The 21,812-nt window shown below is 36.5% G+C and overlaps 1 protein-coding gene across 4 annotated transcripts in view; it reads right to left on the bottom strand.

The window, feature by feature from the left end:
- DLG5 (discs large MAGUK scaffold protein 5) overlaps positions 1-21,812 on the bottom strand; it is a 113,006-nt gene that overhangs the window by 11,508 nt on the left and 79,686 nt on the right. Inside the window, exons 12-25 of one of the 4 annotated variants that reach the window (XM_042789447.1) lie at positions 19,145-19,272; positions 18,291-18,466; positions 17,641-17,744; positions 16,826-16,918; positions 14,866-15,885; positions 11,270-11,408; positions 9,231-9,375; positions 8,601-8,722; positions 7,451-7,540; positions 6,127-6,295; positions 2,902-2,979; positions 2,080-2,242; positions 991-1,124; positions 247-411 (exon numbers count right to left, since the gene is read on the bottom strand). In XM_042789447.1, the coding sequence (XP_042645381.1) occupies positions 247-411; positions 991-1,124; positions 2,080-2,242; positions 2,902-2,979; positions 6,127-6,295; positions 7,451-7,540; positions 8,601-8,722; positions 9,231-9,375; positions 11,270-11,408; positions 14,866-15,885; positions 16,826-16,918; positions 17,641-17,744; positions 18,291-18,466; positions 19,145-19,272 (2,726 nt within the window). Of the gene's footprint in view, positions 1-246; positions 412-990; positions 1,125-2,079; positions 2,243-2,901; positions 2,980-6,126; positions 6,296-7,450; positions 7,541-8,600; positions 8,723-9,230; positions 9,379-11,269; positions 11,409-14,865; positions 15,886-16,825; positions 16,919-17,640; positions 17,745-18,290; positions 18,467-19,144; positions 19,273-21,812 lie in introns of all 4 variants that reach the window. The other 3 variants (XM_042789445.1, XM_042789455.1, XM_042789453.1) reach the window with 3 other exon arrangements.

A 21,812-nucleotide genomic window follows, 5' to 3' on the forward strand; every position in this document is an offset into this window, starting at 1 on the left:
GACAAACACCACGTTCCTTGCAAACTTCCTTAACTAAAACAAACTTGTAGTAAACTTCCTTCACTCCTTGTAGACCCCATCTTTCAAAACCAGCCCGAAAACATGTACTTTTACCCTGGGGTCCACTTAACTTGTCTGCTGACTTCAACCAGACACAGCATTCATAGAAGCACACTCTGGTTTTTAATAACCTTCACATCCACCCTGATCATTTTTTCTCCTGAAGGCAAAAATTCTACTCTTTACCTTAAGGAATTCCGGGGACTTGTAGTTGGTGTGGTTTGTTTGGATGGGGGTGTCATTGTTCCTTCATCCTGTTCGCTCACAGTATCAATTACGGAATGATTGTCAGGTGTTGCAGCTCCACTGCCTTGAGGAGTAGAATGATTACTCACAGGTTCTAGGCGAGAACTAAGATAAAAAAAAAAATTACTGGTAAATTACCGTTTCACCAATGCCAAATATTTCTCTACACAGACAAAGTTTTTAATTGGGATGTAAATCAAGTATAAAGTAAGAAAAAAACAAAAACAAAACCCAAACCACCATGACAAATACCATATGTTCACCATAAGTCAAAGAGAAATATAAAGCTCAGTTTTGAAGTGTGATCATGCATGAAAATAGGATGGATAATTTCACTAGGTCATATGCCTTCTCTAACTAGTTTTTGGAAGCTTCAACAATAAAAAAATTTAAAACAAATTTGAAGTACGAGAATCTCATGATCTGAGGAATAAGTCATCTTTGGTTTTAGTTTAATGCATCCAAAGGTTATGCTCAAATAAGAAAAAAAATATAGCAAGCGCATCAAGCATTTTTCTTTTCTTTTTAACAAGCATGTATTCACATATTATTTTTCTAAGCAAACACACCTCTTAGCACAAATTTGCTGCTGTTTGCAAACATATTACGTGTACAGAAGTTATCTACTAGCTAAATAACTGCATGGACCAGAGAGTAGTTATTTCAAAGTCTAGCCAGCCTTACCTTGATCGTGAATGATTGCCAAGCTGATACATATGTGGGTTATACTGAGCCAGAATAGTAATGGTGTCACACTGCTGTCCAATGATCAGTCGAGCCTGTTGCTCGGTAGCATTTCTCAAATTTATTCCATTGAACTACGGAAAAAATGCACAAACCAGGATGTCAAGTTTTCAGATGGAAACCAGCAAAATCATTCTTTCAGTCTAATCATTAGTTTAATGTCTAAATGCTGACTTATTTCCACTGTGGTAAATAGGAAGATGGAAATACTGCTGTCCATTGATTCTTAGGGTTTACTCCTTGGAAGGTATCACTGTAACTTTAAAATATTTGGTAACCTGACCATGAGTTCAAAAATCTTTTTACTACTTAAAGACAGATATATGCTGAGCTGTGTTATGATTTGGTATCAGTGATTAAATACAAGTTGGTACAGATCACCGATCTGAAGAAATACAGAGTTTTAAGACAAATTCAGATCCGTGATCCATTCAGACCCATTACAGTATCATCCACACACTGTACAACAGAAGATGCTTTAACATACACAAGTATAAACAGATCTAACATTTACAGAACAGCTCTGTACTTTACAAAATGCTCCTCCAAATGTTTATCTAATACGGTAGCCAATACCATGACTGTATCTAATCTAAAGCCTGACTGAGTATTTTTGAAACCAGGTATCTCAGGTGAGGATATGGCATAGCAACAGCAATATGAAACTTGATATAAGCCTGATGCTTCAATATTTACGCATCAGGGAAAGTATGGTGTTGGGACTATATTGTTTTAAGTATGGCAAGCAGCTGGCTTAAAATTTAATCATATTAATATATAAGTATAGATTTACAATTTTGTAATATCTATGTAAGATGCAATGCACATCTATCATCAAAAGACATTATTTTATGATAAAGCCTGTCAAAAAGTCACAACAATCACAATTACTGGAATATTACAATACAGAGAACCCTTTGCTACATCTCACAGCACACAGGCTTTCACAAGATACTCTTCTGAGGAAGGCAGTTATGCCTGGAGTCATATGAATTGATTCATTAATCCACAGGAATAGTAAGCAATTACCTCTAGTAACTGATCACCATACTCAAGGCCAGCTTGATGGGCAATGCTCCCACCTGTTACTTTGGAGACAAATATTCCACCATTTTCTCCGCTCACAATGGAAATCCCTAGTGGCTCAGAACCCTTCTGCACTTTAACATGACGTGGTTCTTCCATGTAGGGCCTTTTAGAGGAGATAGTTAAAACTGATTTGGACAAAATCGCACTTGAACCATCACAATGTCAAAGTTACATGCAATACTTTATGTTTGTCTGAACTGTAATAATAAAATAAATTTAAGCAGTTACTTGAAAAAAAAACTACTGTCAACTGTCTTAAACGCATTCCTTTAACACCATGCAATGTACAGTGGCAGAAGTAAATGTATACCAGGTACATGACTGCTCTAAAACATTATGGTAAATATGAATTATCAATAGTATGGTGGTGAAGTTGGTAGGAAGAAGCTTCCAGAGGCATATTATATAAAAGTAACTGAACGACTGTATATAATATGTCATTTACAAACCATATTCCAGAAAGGTATGTTACAAATATAAATGCTCAGAGTCTGTATTGCCAGTGAAAATAAACATCATAAATAATAAGGTGGTAAACCAAAGGACAACAATGCACAAATATCAGATTTCATATTTGTATGCAGGGAAACATAAATTAGTAATGAAAATTAAGCAGTTGCAAACTCAAGCCATTAAGACATCAGTTTGCATGGTAGCATTACAATTACCATGCAAATTCTCCTCAGAGCAATTATCCAAACATAGAAAATAGCACTAAGTGCGCAATACTGCTCGAGAAGGACAACCTTATAACAGGCCAACCTCAAACTCCTTAGTGATGAGAATCTAGGCCTAGGAACCACAGGGATTTTCAGAAAAGACCTATTACGGAACAGATATCTGAAAGATGTAGAAGATTTGAGAAGAACACTTAGAAAAAGACACACAGTAGTAAGGCACTAGTAAGTATAACAAGAGAATGGCTTATACAAAAGAGAACCCCAATACATTCCCCTTTCATCGCTCCCCCTCACCCCCCCCGCTAGTTAGGATGTGTCCATCTGTACAAACAGGGATGGTCCCTTCGTGGTGTGCATAAACAAACAGTAGCCTCTTAAAAAGTGCTGGTTCATATTACTATGAACTTAATAATGTCTACATAGCAAAAGGCTTTGCCAGATATTAACAGTTGAGCTCATTCTGAATGAAACAGCTTGGATACCAGGTGTGGTGTATTTTTTATTTCAATAGCCTTATACTACATTTGACATGCATTAATTTGAATGTTTTCTTTCGTAACACTTCGTTATATCATATATAGACATTCTCTAAATTGTGTCAACTGCTTAAACTATTTTAATTGTGCTGTTTGGAGACCAGATGAGTTAACTGGACTTCACTCACTGCTACTTATTTGAGCCAGGCTGAGGAAAGCTGTTTTGAAAGAGTAGGATTAGGGGCTGAGAGTAGAGGACATAATTTCACAAATTATGCTTATTGCCGGTCTTTGAAGGTAACTATTTGGCAGCCTTCTGCAGCAGAGGCATAACAGTTTGCCAGCTTATTAATGCATAAAAGATAAAAACTGTCTGCTGATATGAATGCAACTCTGAAACCCAGTAATCCTACAATATCGACATCACTGTTAGAGGTAATGCCCTCAGAGCTTGTCTATCCATGTAAAGGAGATAAGGTAGGATTACTACCAGCAAACTTAAACTGAAGCCCACATTCTTTGTGTGTAGCTAACTCCCAGAAAAGTGCAATTTATGAACTTTTCTTTTTTACTCATTATAAGCATGTAAACCACAATGTTGTACGAAGCTTCTTAATACCACAAAATTTATCAAGGCATGCTACCTCATTATAAACTAAAATTATGTATTTCCAAACTTTACTTATTGTACTTTTCTGCTTTTCCATCTACCATGCGTGCATTTTTAATTTGACTTGGTTTGGATTGGAATAAGAACCAAACCCATACAAACTACACAGGATCATATCTTATAATTCGATTAAATACCAAATGAAAGTTAACTAATAAGTGCATGTAGTAGAGAACCAATAATGTAAAACAGAATTATAACATTGAAAAAGTGTCTTACTTGATAAGCAGTGTTATTAAAATCAAGTGAAGTGCACTCTTCTATAACATTCAGACTGCCTGCCAGAATCACTAAACACTGATTAGAAAAAAGTTTTAATTGATCAGATCTTTTCATTTTAATTTAAATTAAAATCAACGGAACAAAAAGAAACATTGATTTTTTTTTTTTTTTATCATCATCGGTATCATTACTACTTTATCAGGAGAAAGACCAAGCAAGTATTTTGTGGGGAACAGAAATAATAAGACCAAATAACCATTTAAAACGCTATCTAGACATCTTCAAACATTTTCTTAAGATAGATTTAAGTTCGCTACTTTCCTAAATTAAGAACAGTTTGTGTTTTATTTTGGGGGGTTTTTTGTTTTGTTTTTTGTTTTTGTTTTTTTTTTAAGCAAAACAAAAAACTAACCACAAACCCAAAACTTAGAGGTATATTCTTTTCAAAAAATCAGTTCAGACTACAGTTTACACATAGGCACAGCAAGAGATAAGGGGCTGGAATCTGACTGTACTTCAATCATTTGATCAACATTAACAGAAATTGTTATTCCCCAGAGATCAGAACACTTGTATCCTGTGTTGAGAGATACAAAGTCACAGGGGTGTGAAAAACCTAGCTTTTTCAGCTGAACATTACACATCATTAGTCATGTGAAAGAGAAAAGAAATTCTGACTTTGAATTTGCAAGTGACAATTAGAAGAACATTTAAATGAGAACATGAATTGAGCACAGGGAGTACAGAAGTCAGACAAAGTAAGAAAGAACAAAAAGTCACAAAAACTCTTTACATTTCCTTTCAAAATAACACCGTCCTTTGGACACAATATACGTTCTAGAGTTACTACAATAACGTAGTTACCGATTCTTTAAACGAGACAAAAGTTTCATATGGCATTTTATGAGTAACTTTTCATTATTACTAGCAAACTTAGAATACATAATATCCTTATCACTTTATTATTCACATTTTTTATGGTCAGTCCTTTTACATAACTCAAGCAATACAAAAGGGTCTTGAAGTCCACATAAATGTAATCTATTCCAACACATCATAGTTCCTTTACACTGCCAGAATGGCATTCAGCTGCCTTACTGTAAATAAAAGCCTGATTCAGATTTGTGTCTTACTGTTCAATGCTTTGAATTCATGTAAACTTCTTCATATATTCAGTCGAGCCAGATCATGATAAAATGAAATCACATGTCTGAGACTGATACCATAATCGACATATCTTGAAAACATTCATCATGAGATATAAAAAGTCATTAAAGCACAAAGCTCATGTTTTTAAGAAATCTATCTTATCAGGTTCAAATTCTGCAAGCAGCTACACGTACACTTAATGCTATTGCTAGCAGCGGTCCAGGTACAGCCAAAGAGATCGGTCACAGTAGTAAAACTGCATCTGTACATCGGGATACATTCTTGCACAGTTATGCCCTCAATTTTTCATGTTATCTGGCTAAACTGAATTAAAGCACAGTGGTTAGAGCACATATTCTACAACGCTAAGGCACTTGATACTTAGCGATCAGATGTTACTAGGTCTTAATTTTTTTAGTTTTCCAGTTTACCGAACAAGCCTATCATAAGCAAGCACCTGACATAGTTCTGCTGAAGAGGTGTAGTCCAATTTAGACTGCTCCTATTTGGTGTGGCCATTAACCTAACATGGAAGAAATAAAACCCTTATGGAATTCCTTCATTTTCTAAACTCAAGAATCTACTCTTCAGTTTCGAAGAAAAAATCCACATAAAGATCTCTTACATACTTTGCAAATAAATAAAAACATCAATTAACAGGACCTGGAGAAGCAACTCTGCACGCACATATTTGTCACTTAAATTTTCACATTCCTTCAGCCCAATAAACAAACATACAAAATTTCCTCGTACACATTTGTATTAAAAGCAAATAACATGGGGACCTTACCTATCTTTTCTACGTTCTCCAACAGATACTGGGCTAATGGAAATCCTAGGTAATGTAGAAAGGGAGTTCTGAGACTGGCTGCTAGAAAAGGATGATGTTTCCAAGTTAAGAGGTGACTGTGGAGGAGTTATCAAGCTGGGACTGCTACATTCAGAGTGTGACAAGGAGCCTATGGAAAATCAACAGTTGTGTTTTAGTATCCTTCATCTGTCATAGTTTGGAGATCTACACAGACATAGTGAAAGACACCATACACATTTGACATGAGAAAGAAGACTGACTGTTCACAAGCACTCTAACGAGACCAGGTAACTTCAGACAGTGCAAACTTACTGCCCTTAACGACTATATGTCAAATCTGTCCTCTGTAAGCATGCATACAACGACTGCCATTCTCAACAATGAGAGGAGGTTACAGACAAGCTACACCATATGCATGTCTGAAAAAACTTAGCAATGCAAAGTAAAAGAAAAATAATAAAAACCAGGAAAGGAGAAGTAAAAGAAAAATTTAATAACGTAGGTTTATTTTCAAATAGAGTATCTATGTACAGCCCTTTCCTTTGGGTAGAAGATACATTATGAAACACCAACAAAACTCCAGCATGAATTATACACACAGTCAGGAAAGTGCTGCAATTTCAAACAAGCTTGACATGACTTTCTTAGTGTGTCTTCCCTGGTTGTACCCTCCTTGAGCAATGTACTGAACAAGTGCCCTGACAGAAACATTCAGTTTGTTTCCTCTGGAAAAAGCTACAGAAAATAAATCTCAAATTACTCATCACAAATGAAAGCCTTTATAAGAATTGTATTTGCCCTGTTAGGAAAACCACAGCATACAATCCATTAAGGCTACAGAGTATTTGAGCAGTGATGGCAGCGAACAGTTGCTGTTTACTGTCATCAAACTGAATTCTACAGCTTTCCAGCACTCCAAATGGTATTTGTATCATGTCTTCAAATATCCTCCACCAAGCAATTCTGAGTGAAGTCCTAAAATATTTTCACTGCATTTCAAAATATAACTTTTAAGACATCATTCCAGCAGAAAACTACAACTGTAAAACATACAGCAATGGTTAACCTTACTTCTTTTGTAAACTTTTTTCTTAGTGTGCCACATCCTTGAGTCAACTAACAGAAATATCAACTGTCAATTATTTTTTTTTTTTTTTACCTTTTTGTAGCAAAATGTATATTTTGTAACTTTAATACAACTGTCATCTTTAGATTTAGTTGAAACCCGATTTAAGAACTGCAAAGGCTTTGGATTGGTAATACTGAAAATAGTACAACTAAAATTACTTATGAAATAATTCACCTCTGTCAGAGCCCATCATGGACCTCGGATATCTTGGTGTTAAAGGGATCTTAATTCGTTCTGTTCTGTACTGCAAGTTACTTGAAGAACCTATTTGTACAACAAGAAAACATTACACTGACAGAAGTAAAAGCAACTACATTGAACAAAAAAGTACACTGACATTCTACTTCTCCAATGAGCATTCAAACAGCCTCCAAATTTATGCCCAAGCCCTGATGATTACCCTTGTATTCATCATATTTACAGTAAATTGACTTGATCACACATTCAGTATAAACAGAGCACAATGCAGCTATAACAATATATAGGCAGTGTTCATTCTTGTATGAAAAATATTTTGAGTATTTTTTCCATCAAATGAAATCCAACTTGAAGTCCAAGCAAGAATCTAACATGCTTCTTTCCTAAGAATCCATGGGACTTTCCAAAAGGCATTTAAAATATTCTGATCACATTCTGCTTGGATGAACGCATAACTTTTTGACACTGGTTGCAAACTGTTATGCCATTTTTCTCCATGGTTACAAAGCTGCCATGCTCTATTCAGATGCAACTGCCAGTCATTGATGGAATACAGGAACACAAACATGCACAAAAAAAGTTACTATGTAATTTAAAATTTAATAAATTCTAAAAAGTTAATATGTCATAGCTACAAAGCATGCATTTGCCTTGGTATTACTAGGATAGGCATAAAGAATCAAGTAAACATAAAAGTGTAACTTATCTTCCAATAATAAAATTTACATTAGGCCATTAGGCATCCTTGACCTTTTGGTCTGGGGGCTCTATCCTCTTCTCGACTCTCCACCTCACTGAACCTCAGATATACTTTGGCTGAGCCTCCCATCTTTATAAGGCTACTTTCAAACAGTAACAAGCACAGAAAGGAGAATCACTCACACATGCACACACACACACACAGAGCGTTTTCAAGAGACTGTAAAAGATGAATTAAACACAGCTACTTTCAGGAAACACCTTTTGTCATAAAACCACAAAAAAATGATGCAAAGGAACACAGGAAACCTTCAGGCTTTGCTAGTTACGACAATCCCGTAACGTGTGTACTTCAGGAATTTTCCATTTATTCTTAGTCTCCAGTATATAGCAGTCCCACAGGAAATAAATCAGAAAAGCTAGTTACCAAGTCTTGCACTGGATGGTAATGAATTTGAGCCATGAGATGCTCTTGTACGTGAATTTTCAGAGTAGTCATTGGAGTGTTTATGACTTAGGTCTAAACTCAACCGACCTTGATGCTGGGAACTACATCAAAAGAAAAGGAGAATAGGGCAACAGTTAGAAATGGGTAAAGCACCTCAGCAAATACCAAGTTGGCCAACAAAAAATTTTGGTTATCCGAGAGTTACTAAATAAAACGAATATTCCTCTCCTTCACAGTTCTCAGTTGTCTCATCATTTTCTCAATTCAGACAAGTCAAGAGGAAAAATAGCCTATAGTGCTATAAGGGGAAGGGTTTATTTGTTTTGGCAAGGACAAAAACTCCCCAACACATTAGAAATTAGTTCATTAAAAAAATAAGTTTCTTTGTCAATATCAGCCAGTCGAGCAGAGGGAAACCTAATCCATCAGCTAATAAAAGACATGAAAGCAATTGTTACATCACTTCTTTGCAATAAAGGTTTTGAGAACCCTGGGTGAAAATAACATGCAACAGTAGCATGTTTCACTCTGCACTGTAGAAAATAACTATCAGAAGCAATTTCACCATAATGAAAACCAAAATTTAAGGAGATATAAATTTCAAAACACCTGGGATGCAGATGCTGATGGCATATTTGGCTGGCAACTGATGGGCAATTGCTGGTGTGAACTCTATGGCTCCAGGCAGTATAGATTGGATTCCTCATGACAGCAGTTACTGCAGGGCATGGTGCTAAGCTTCTTGGTACTGTACCTGCTTAAGATGATAAAAACACATTCTTACCAACATTATTTGCCTATGAACTACAGGTTTTTAATATATTTAAATATTTATGTAATTATGTATTATAACATTTGCATGTATGAACATGTATCTATAAATAAAAATTATTAGCATACAGGCAAACACATTATTAAGCACCATGTGACACCTTTTAAGTAGGACATGCATTTTTTACATCTGGTTTATAATTCTGTAATGAGTTAGTAATAAAGTGGATTATATTACCAGAAATGAAGCAATTCAGATTATATTATTTTAATATGCACTGGTAACCAAAAGATTTTCTCTGTTTTCAAGTATCAAACTTCTTTATACAGCAACACAGATTCTGCATTTCTCTCTGAATAGCATCCTGTCAGATACAGGAATGCAAGTTCTTATTTGGTACTTGAACTGACTGCAGATAAAATGATTCTTGTTCCTCTTCTGTTGCATCAAAGACTCGCACTTCTAGTGTGTCCTATGACTTTAATAAATAAATATTGAAATACTATAATTTAAAGCTATTACTCAAACCGCTCTTTTCAGTTCATTCATCCTTCAGCGCTCAACTAGTGTCTACCTTACCAAATTCCTCTTAAATGAGTTTGTAGAACAGATTACAATAGCAAAAACTTGTTCACATTGAGACATACAATTGTATTGTCTAATGTAGGCTTGACTTGATTGGGTTATTATGCAAAGGCATCATAAGATAAAGCTTTTAGTGAGAAACAATACATTTTAATAGTTTTTCTACTATCATTAAAGGAGAGAGAAAGAGAGAGAAAAGAGGGGAAAAAAAAAAAAAAAACACAACCAACCAAAGAAGAGCAAAAGCGTCTTTGATCTGAGCTTCTCTTGAGCATGTCTCTACATCCTGAAAATCAATTGGGACAACAGGGTTTAAAGCTGTCCATTGTTCCAGATATGTAACTCATTACCTCCTTCTTGGTTTCCACTAAGAAGAAAGTCTTCCATAACTTCTAGAATGTGTGAGAGTTTGGAGCTTTCCAAAGAATTGAGGGTAAAATCATAAAAATCAATACTGTTTTGATTTGAAGATCAAGTTCCATAGGCAACTGCTGCAGGTAGCTACACTGAAGATTGAACAATCCATCTGGCAACAAGTTTACCAAATGCTTCTCAACTAGTTCAAGGTAACTAGCATACTATATCGTAACTCACTCCTGAAGCACCCCATTTCGTCAGTGCCTATTTAAAACATGCTAACATGAACTTCAATACCATCAACTGCCGATCAGCTGAGACAACGTGCTGTTTGCTGTTCTACCCGATTATACTGATTTCTGTGTGAGCTGCTTCCGAGTTCTCTCCTCAGCAGCTTAGTATCTCAAACACACTGAAATTTAATCTTTAATTTAGATTAAGATCACAACCAGTTTGGTCACTCAACTTGCGATACTCCAAGTATTTGATTTCCCATAGGTAGAACTTAATATGTTGCACTTGCTCAACATCAGATTTTTTTCCTTGGAAGTATTTCAGAAGATAGGCAGCTAAAGCTTGGGATGCCTCCATTTACAGTCTGCTTTCAGAAATATTGGAAATCTTACTTGTCTCCCTAACACGTAAGCTAGACCTTGTTCACCACGAATGTATTCAAAACTCTTCTGCACAGAAACTGATGAAACACAAATCCTTCAATCAGAAGCTGCTCAGTTTGCTTAACAGTTCTTAAACGGGTTTAACTTCTTTACAGCACGAAGCTGAGCAGACCATGTTCAGATTACAACAGACCACAGAAACATGCTTCCTGAGTGATGTTTGTTCTGTGTTAATCATGACCAATCCACAATATTCCCCAATACGGACAGACTCCTTGAAGCATTCCTAGAAAGTAACTGCAACTTCAGTCACTCACCTGCTGACATGCCACCAGCGTATAAGGCAGCAGTCACAAAGCCATCACTGTGCCTAGCAGACCGTTTTGGTGAATATGGTGCCCATTCTTGTAGCTCCGGAGATAGATGCTCCTCACTAGCTGGAGTATACTTCTGCACCTACAAAACAACAGAAATTTGATTACAGGAAGTTGGGGATTCAGAAGAAAAAAAAAAAAAAATAGCCAATCTTTGTAGACAGTAAGCCACTTGACACCTTCTAGTACGTGCTCCAGGATATGCTCAAAATCACAGCACTTGTTACACCTTTATATTTCAATTATGCTCTTCACTTGTACCTCTTCTTCCCTTCACAATAAAACAACCATCATTTAGTTAACATTCCTTTGTTAAAATACCGATTTCACAGGACATTTCAACCATTATTTCAGCCACTACTGCAAGTGTTTCCTAAAGAAGACCCAGCTGACAAGCCAGAAAGTGTTTTCCTCTAAGCCTGTATTTTCAGGTACGTGTGGAGCAACCTCTCTTCACCACAGCAATTCAGGTTTTGAAACAATTACTTCTGTTCTGTACATAGCAAGTAGATGCTGGTGAGTTAAGAAACATGAGAATTGCTCAAATATTGACAGTGATGTTAGAGAACTGTAACCTCAGCACACAGTTTACACATTTGAAATGTCCAACACAAACCATGAGATTGAAGTATGTAAAAAGTGAAAAATAATTATTGAAAAAGTACTTACAGTTTTTATGATAGCAGTATTTTAATTAATTGAATTGTTACTGAGAGCACAAAGACTCTAAAATGCAGAGGTAGCTTCTTAGAACTAATACTTTATCACTACCATGGATGCAACTGTACCACCTACTACTCAGGGATAAAAGCTCTCTTCAATTTATCAACTTATCAAAGTACACAAACTTAACTGTGTATATACACAACTAAGGAAATTGATAACACCCAATATGGCTACAAATTCACACTGCACATGTAGTATGTGTCTAACAATACATATTTTGACATTACAAACACTACTTCAGGAATGAATACATGCAGACTGGACACTACTGTCACACAACCTGATGTAGTTGTAATGCACAAAGATGATTCCACCAGAGAGAAATTTTCAGAGTGAATGGTGTCCACATTTTGAAGCACAGTATCACTTCTGCTCTTCAGTCAACAACTTTAGAGTTACAAAGCTCTGCCTATTTTCTGGAAGCATGGGGGAGACATTAAAGGGAGGAAAAAAAAATATTCACAGAACCTAGTCCTAATTTAACTCTAGAGACCTAAGTAAATTAATACCCCAAGTAACCTTAAAAAACAAAAACTATGACTTTATAATTCTATTATACCATTTTCTTCTTCACCTCAAACCAAAATCTATATGATATCTGCAATATCACTTGAGCAATATGTAGAACGATCCATAGTAAGTGCTTGCCCATACTTTCTGGTCTCTTAAATATTGAGGGATAGAAAGACCCTCTCTGTTCCAGCTAACAAATTTCTTACATGTAAGTCCCCATCTACACATGTCCTTGTCGCAGTTGGAAACTTCACTCACTACATAAATATTACTACAATTATAACCAGGACAGTGTACATGCTCACAGCAATGTGCTATAATGAAGCATAGGACTATCAGTGACAATGGATCAACTTCCTATTCTACATAAAGCAAACACCCTGTATTCACATGTGTTCAATGGCTTGATCTTGTTTTGTTGTTATATACGTGCCAAAAGATGGCAGTAGATTATGCCTTCCTTCACCCTTGCAGTGCAGTTCTTGTTGAAAAACTGTGACCTTTCTCTTAGCCATACTGCTCTTCAGACCTGTAGAGAATAAATCTGCTGATTTCAGATCCAAAATTAACACCTTGGGATTTTCTGTCGTTTTCTGCACTGGTTTTGGCTGGAGTAAAGTTAATTTTCTTCCTAGTAGCTAGTATGGGGCTGTGTTTTGGATTTGTGCTGGAAACAGTGCTGATAACACTGTGATGTTTTCCTTACCACCCAGCAGCACTTACACAGAGTCAGGGCCCTTCCTGCTCCTCACCCCACCCCAGCAGCGAGTGGCTGGGGGGGCACAAGGAGTCGGGAGGGGACACAGCCGGGACAGCCGACCCCGACTGACCCCAGGGCTATCCCACACCGTACGGCGTCAGGCTCAGCAACAAAACTAGGGGGAGTTGGCTGGGAGGCTGCTACTTGGACCGGACCGGCTGGGCATCCATCAGCTGGTGGTGAGCAATTGTTTTCATGTGCATTGCTTGTTTTTCTTGGGTTTTACTTCTCTCTGTTATTTTCCTTTTCATTACAATCTATTATTTTCATCATTAAACTGTTTTTAACTCAACCCACTAGTTTTCTCACTTTCACCCTTCTGAATCGCCTCCCCTGTCCCACTGAGGGGGAGTGAACAAGAGGTTATGTGGTGCTTAGTTACTGGCTGGGGTTAAACCACAATAATAATGCAAAATTTGCTGGACACTTCTATAAAAAAAATGCTTAAAACTCTCCAAAACTATTTTTCCCAAACAATGTTAGGGAATGAAAAAGTAATACAATGGAAGCAGCCAAAAAAAGACAAACGAAATTGCCAGCTATTCTTATACCAGTATTTTTGCAGAATAATAGCTCCAAAAATTGCACCACTTCCAATTCAGCTCTGCTGTCTGTATTGCTTCTAAAATTCCATGAGGAGGGTGGGATCATCCAGGTATAAACAAGTACAGACAAAGAATATGATATTCTAAGTCATTATGATGTGATTATATACAAGCAAAAATAACACTTCTGAAACTTCATATTTTAAGTTGGAAAAAAAAATAAATTCTGCACCTGCTGCCTGAGAAAATCTGAGGCAGTAGACCTGAAAACACATGACTGATTATGCCACTTCATATAACACAGTCATCTACATAGGTGGTTCTTCCTAGGCAGCATAAAATTTTTCTTACACCTACTTTGGTAAGACATGACCCACAATCTCCACAACAGGATTGTTTATTCTAACAAATTATACTCTCATTTTGAACTGTATTATTAAACCATATTCTCATAAACAGTCCATCTTTACAGTATAATGTGTCTAACACCCTATCAATTTAGGAAATTATTTAGACACATGGAGTAACTTATAAAACACAACACTGTGAATGGTATACCTTTTTCCATTAATTTGTACAGTAAACTGGGCAACCAATCTGACCTCTGTAAAATTTAGGCCTTATTTTCAGCTTTTCTAAAGCTGCCTCTTCCTGGTTTTATTTAAATTTTTTTTTCAGGTTGCCAAAAGCATACAAAAGCGAGCCCAGATCTTCCAACAAGCAGCATTAAAACCCACGATGTGACTGCTAAGAATAACTCCACCATTCTGTTTGTCAGCCACCACTGCCTGCTAAATATTGCAATTCCATTAATGGGTTTTGTATTTTGTGATACTGCAAAGTTCCAACTGAGTCTGGGGTAGCTTCTCAGGGGACCAGGGTTTTGAGAACTGGCTGTGTTTCTCCTGTTATGATAAATAACTGGGCACCCAAAACCGCACAGAACATACACTGTAAACTTTCTAGTTTTGTGCTTCAATATACCAAGCTTCTACCTGAAGAGCAGGATTAGGAATAGGCATAGGGGTCATTTTATGCCTCAGAGCAGGAGCTGATTTTGGCCTTGGTCTTTTAATCTCTGGCTCTTCAACTCTTTGAAAGCCAATGTCATCTTCACAGGATTTCCTTGAAGAGAGATGAGTGCAGTCAATTCCCTCCTCCCGATAATAATGCCCAGCATTCCTGCTGCGCCCCTTGAGAGTAGCAGAGTCCTGCTTAAGTGCCAAGGAAACTAGAGCTTGGGCAGTGGCTGGGCTGGTGGGTGGCGATCCAGTAGTTACAGTAGATTCTGATGCAGAGCTTGCCTGCTGTTTATGTTTAAATTTGATAGAGTCACTTCTCTTAGGAGGAGTTGGAGGAGTTGAAGCCGCTTCAGTTTTTGACGGCTGAGGTGAATGGCCTGTCACCTGATTAGGGGAAAGGTACTCCATTTTGGGAGGAGTTGGTGGTCTTTTGAAAGTATCAGGGTCAAAGATAGATTTCCTTTGTTTTGGCTTTTTGTACACAGAGAACTTTTCTGTTTCTGTTGCTGAGATATTAACCATGACTTTTGGCCAGGTACCACCACTATGCTTAGTTCCATGTCCTTTGTCAAATGAGGTCTCAACCATCATACAGTCAGCTCCTGCAGCTTCATAAGGCAGCCTCCTGTTGTCCAAGTCAACAGCTCCATAGCCTTGGTCCCCATATGTCTCTGGACTGAAGGAGCTGAGACTGTGTTCTGAATTACTGTGGCAACTGTGCACTGTGTTCCTATGAGAGTCTACTCGTAATGTGCTATTAGGGAAAGGTTTGTGATCACAAAATGAACCGCTGCCCTGATCACTCTGGTCCTTCTTGCCATCCATGATGTCTGGATTGAAAATGTCCGTCTGGGTTGAGCTGTTGAGTTTCAGATTTCTTTTATTTTGGGCTTGTATCTCTGATGCATGAACCCTACAGTTTGATATTTTTTCTGAATCCTTCAGATTTTCAAATATATTTTGACCACTCCAAGATGAACTCTGAGGAAAAACCTAAAACATAAAACACACGCAATCACCTTATTATTATGGCTGATTTCTGTTTTGTACAAAGTGTATTCTAGTCTCCTTGATTTACATTTCTAGCCTTCTTGATTTACCTACACCTGAATATACACCAAGACATGTATAGATACAACTGGGAAAGGTTTAACAACATCTTACTGATTCAAAGCACAAAATATCAGATAAAATGAAGGTAGAAATTTTTTAAGATTTCAGAAAAATTCCAGATCAACAACTCCCCATTGTGGCAGAAGCACTGAACTGAGAGTGAAGGGACCTGCAGTCTTCTTCTACCTCTGTTAAGTGATGCTAATAAGTCAGCTTTCATTGCCCATTTCCCCTCAAACATCTCATCTTTTTACTTTCTTAAAACCTCAAGCTCTCTGGAGCTGCAACTATCACTCACAAAGCTCATGCGACAGGCCCAACATAATGGGATTCTAAACTCAATAAGCAAAACAGAACAATATTTTTCTAGTAATAAGCCTGAAAAAGAAAGCCTTGTACTTAATCCTCATGATAGCCAGAGCCCAGTTTTCTGCACAACTCCCTCCTGACTGAAAGCAAACCTTTCTGTATTCAGGAGGCAGTTTATCTTTCATGTACAAAACTGCTACAGCTCTGAAGCAAAAGCCAAGAAGAAAGAAGCAATTGTGCTAGGAGTCATTTCATGTGACTAGCAAACAAATGGGAAAGAAGTAAGAGCAATAAATACATGTTATTTCCTACCAAATGCCACAATAGCCTTCCTTTGGAAATAACTGTTGAGTGAGTGTATCACGAGTAAAATGCATCCAGATGGTCTTATTTTTAGCAGAGACTTTCCCATTATGATATATTGATTTTTTTCATATATTCTTCCTGGAACAGCTAAACTAATTCTGTGTAAGTTCAAGAAAATTCTGCTAATTTAGCTTCTCCTACTCACCTTCATCAGTGACAGGGTAAGGGAATCCCTACAGTTTCGTAGCAAAGCTTCACATTCTGTAAGTGACTTATTATCTAGTGCAATGCCATTGATCTACACACAAAAAAAACCACAACAGATATCTGTAAATCAAAGGTAGCAGGTGTGGAGCATTTTAAGTAGCATCTCTGAAACAGGGAAAACAGTAGTTTTTTATGTATACATGATTGCACTCTGGTTGACCTTGTCCTCTCTTTTTCCCTTCTCCACTAAAAAACCTACACCTCCTAAGTACAATTTTGCTATTCCTCCTAGAGATACAGTGTAACAACACTTGTTTCACTACATTAGCCTCTCTGCATTTGTACATCAACAGAAACCACCTTCTGTTTCACAGGAACTCAAAAATCAGACAGGTGGTTTAAGGCTGCAAAAGCACACAGGGAAAAACTTCCCCCCAGAAGGATGACACGTGTGATACCATGATTTAAAAGACAAGAAACCTTTCTTCCAACCAAGGGATGTCTTTTGGAACTGACCTTTCATATTCAGTATAAAAATCACGAGCATCATTATATATAAGCCAAGTGTGAAGAGTAAGTCAGTGTCTCTGTCAAAAATTCTCATAGGAATTAAGTGTATCAAATAACCTGTACATTATATTAATCACTCAGACTACAGACACATTAATTTATTATAAATACTTAGTGAACATACAAAAAGCCTGTAACACTGAAAGTAAAAACTAAACTGCAAAGTGGGATCTGAAAGAGTAGCATGTAACACTTTAAAATAAATACAAAATTTAAAAAGGAGAATGCATTCTTAAGACTTACAGCAATTATTCTATCTCCCACTGTAAGGGAACCCTCTTTGGCAGCTGGGCTTCCAGGCACAACAGAAGCAACAAATACTCCATTTTCTAGACTGACCCCACTATCTGAAATACACACACACACAAAATGAATTTATTCCTGCAATTCAAATACCTTGCTGGAACAGTATTGTCTGACCTGACTGCACAAGAAAGAAATATAACTATGAAATCAACCGAACTTCAATTTCTGAAAACCTTTTTAAAGAAATAAGAACCCAGTGGGAGAAACAGAGATTTTGGGTATCGCCAAATTTTACATTATCATACAAAGCTGGGATGACTGATGGGTTTAACAGTCTTGTTTAGACACTCAGTAACACTCTAGAGCGACAGCTAACTAGAACTATGTACTACAAACAAACAAACAAACAAACAAACAAACAACTTAAAACCCACTCAGTAACAAAAAGAGAAAACCTGTGCTTACAGAATAAAGTTATCAGCAATAACAACATTCTTAGCTTGCTAAAAACAATGAATGGAAATCCTTGTCTAGGACAAAATAACAGTTTAAGTGGGATTTAGGTGGAGAGTCAGAAGATGTACCTTTATGTCAAGCCGTTTTTGGCTGAACAAACACCATTTACATACATCCTTTATAGCCATTACCTTTATGTCCGGAAACATTGATGTGAAGAGGTGTTATCACTCGCCCACCTAAGGACTTCCTTCTCCGAACCACCATGTTAATAACACCTCCTCCATTTAGAACAGCTTTTATAACTTGCTTTTTATCCTTATTAGTAAGATCCACATCATTTATCTTCAGCAACCAATCATTCACTCTAGTAGATAAACAGAAATGAGCAGGTCAGTGTTACAAGCATACTTTGCTAGATGCAGCACATGAATAACATTCACGAAAAAGGATGCAATGGAGCTGATGTCTATACGCTAATCCTCAATTATCTGGAGTTCTCTGTTCCTGAAAAAGGATTTGATAGCAGCTAAATGAAAAACAGGACTTCCAGTCTGCACTTCACCAGCAAAAGTATATCCTCAAATCACTAATGACTACTCCTTATTTTAAAACAACTCTTCAGACAGAGGAGAGTTATCAAAAACCTCCTATCAACACTATGAACAGGAGCAGGTTTCAAATTATCCCTTGCTCTAGTCTCCTTTCCTCTTGCCCTCCCCCAATAGCTCAACCCTATGCCTTTCCCAAAATTTAAATAAATAAATCAAAGTCTGAGGAGATAATAAACAAACAGAGTAGGTGAAACAAAAAGACACAAAAGAACATGAGTTTTAAGGGATGAGTCAAACACTGTTTAATTTCTGTAATGCTTTTAGGCATTGGTCGCAAGGCAATCTCCCCACCAACATTAATAATATATACATGACCAATGATAAAAAAGAACTTTAAAAAAATGGGAAAAACTCAAGACAATTTACAATATGCTCATATTTAGTTTATGATGATCAACAAAAGACAAGTATCTTCCAAAGTCAAACCCTACCTTAATCGACCATCAGCAATACTTCCTTTGTCTACTTTGGTAACGAAGATCCCACAGTCTCCAGGAAGGTATGGTTCATTTACGCCTTCTGCCACATCAAAACCAAGTGCTTTCAAGTCCATATCATCCTAAAAAAAATATTAACAAGTAACTCAGCTGCACTAGAAACCCTTGTGCTGCTGTCTGCTAGAAAGAAGCATTACTGTTGCTTGTACTATGCACTTACATTTACAGAGTACCTGTTCTAGCCAAGTTTTTATATTTTGTACTTCAATATAATAAGATCCCAATTACATTAGTTATTATGAACCCTCTAACATTAAACAATCCTTCTCTCTCAAATTAAGACTGGAATAATGCAAAAGGGGAACTTCACCAAAGAGGAATAGGAAAGCAGAATATCATGCGAGAAAGCACGTTCAGACACATATAACCTGCTTTAAGGTTTGATGCTGGATATATAATGAGAGAACAAGGACATGATCCCCAACAACAGGCATTACCTGGAGAAAAAAACAACTGTAAAGGTAAGGAAACAGCATTGTGTCTTAGTGATGAACTCAGAAAGATGTCTGCTTTGATATGGCTGGAGACCAGAAGTAAAAAGGAAAGAAAGCTCAAACATTATGGGGCACCATTTCTAAATACAGATTAGAAGTGGTATTTGACCAACCCTGGCCCAAAACAGATTATCCTCAATGTGAAAAGTGATAAACTTCTTTAACAAATCAGTCATTGAACCAAACATAGAAATTTTAATTTAGTGTTTGATTTGGTAAATGGCAACATCACTATAAAAAAAAAAAAAAAAAAAAAAACCAACCAAACAAACAAACAAAAACAAACAAACAAACAAACAAACCCCAACTGGTTAAAGAAAATAAATTGGGACCAACTGATCACATGATTATTACTACCGTCAATGTTCAATAGTACACTTATAAAAATTAGAGAATTCCACTTGAAACCAACTGGACCAACCATCTCAGCATACTGAAGGGAGATGTTACTTGAAATTTAAAATCTAACATGTAAAAATTAAGTAGAGCTTAAGTCAGATATGTAAGGCATGGTTCTAGACATGGTTCAATGACTAATCCCCTTAAATTAAGAAGAGCATAAAGTTTTTAGGAAGTGCAGATGATGCCTGATAAAAGTTGAAGATAAAACATGCAAAAATATGAGTATTTACCAGAAATGAAATTGAGCTAAATCTGCCAAAAACATACTAAAATCCTTATGATTTTTTCAAATATTGTATGTAAGAAAAAAATTCAAAGGGAAGACCATGGAGCTGCCATAAAATAAAGATCGAGATCACAGTATCATTGCACAGCCTCATAGCTGAAAAGTGAGTATTATTTCTCTCAGTTTTGAGCTGAATGATTATATAGAACACAAGCTTAAGCAGGCAGGTGAAATTGAACCCAAAATAAAAGATTTATATGTATTCAACTCTATAATCTCCATTCTGGAATCCAAATGATGGTTAGTCAGCAAGGATCTTCCCATACACCTGATCAAGGTTGGCACAATATTATTACTATAATTTGATAGCAGCAAGCGTAATCCCTATGTTTAGGAAAAGGAAATGTATATTCAAATGACAAAGCCTATATATTTGGTGTGAGTAATGCAAACATTTAGAACAAAATTTGAAGTAAATAATAACCAAGTAACTCCACATGAATGGCAAATTCATCAGGCTGAAATGTTGTTTACCACAGGTGCAGCATACGTTAGACTTGCTACCTAATTTTACAGACAATGGAAAAGCAAAATTATTAGTTATAACTTAAAATGGAGAAGATGGCAACACACAAAATCTGATGATGAAGGAGCTGGTCAAAAGAGATGAAAAAGCAGAAAGGATTTACAGACCATGGTCCTGATGGATCAGCATTGGTACTCATTTCATAGAGTCTTTTCAATCTATAGATTTCAACATATAGCAATACTAAATAATATTTTTAGTGTCAAAAAAGGAATGCATTAGTGATTTTATTGAGATGCAGTGTCAGAACACTGACAGATTGGAAGAGCGTAAAAAAACTACCTCAAGTACTGCAGTAAAACAAAAGGGATTTATTTTGATGGCATTAAATCACAAACTTTGTCATTCAGGAATGAGAAAAATTCTGGTATATGCAGAAGCTGTTACAAATGAAACACAATCTGGAAGACCACCTGTGTGTTCTATGCAGTCAAAAAAATTACTAGTAGCAAACAATACGATGTGCCAGCCAAAAATTTCAAATGCAACTGCATACAAGACTTGCATACAAAGCAGTGAAATAAAAATTCTAGACTACAATGAAGAAAAACAGAATTAAATGCAGAAAAGTACTACTAGGAAAACAAAAGAATGCAGAGGTTATCTGGAAAGCTAAACATAAGACCTTTATTTAATATGCCAAAATGGAAAGGGGACGTAACTTCCTCTACAGACAAGCAAGAGATTGTCATCTCCTTTCATCCCAGATTTTTAAACTGAAGGAAAATGTTGCCCTAAAATATATGTTTATTACAAATAAATACTTTTAACACTTCAAAATTTCTAACCACCTAATCTAAGCAAAAGTAAGAGAATTAACTTTATGTAAAAGCTTAACTCTTTCATTCATAGATTATAAGTGATGTTGCCTGTAAGAGAAGAGGACTAGTCTCT

The sequence above is a fragment of the Tyto alba genome, unplaced genomic scaffold, assembly GCF_018691265.1.
Source record: "Tyto alba isolate M040663 unplaced genomic scaffold, T.alba_DEE_v4.0 Super-Scaffold_1, whole genome shotgun sequence".
Lineage (NCBI taxonomy): Eukaryota > Metazoa > Chordata > Aves > Strigiformes > Tytonidae > Tyto > Tyto alba.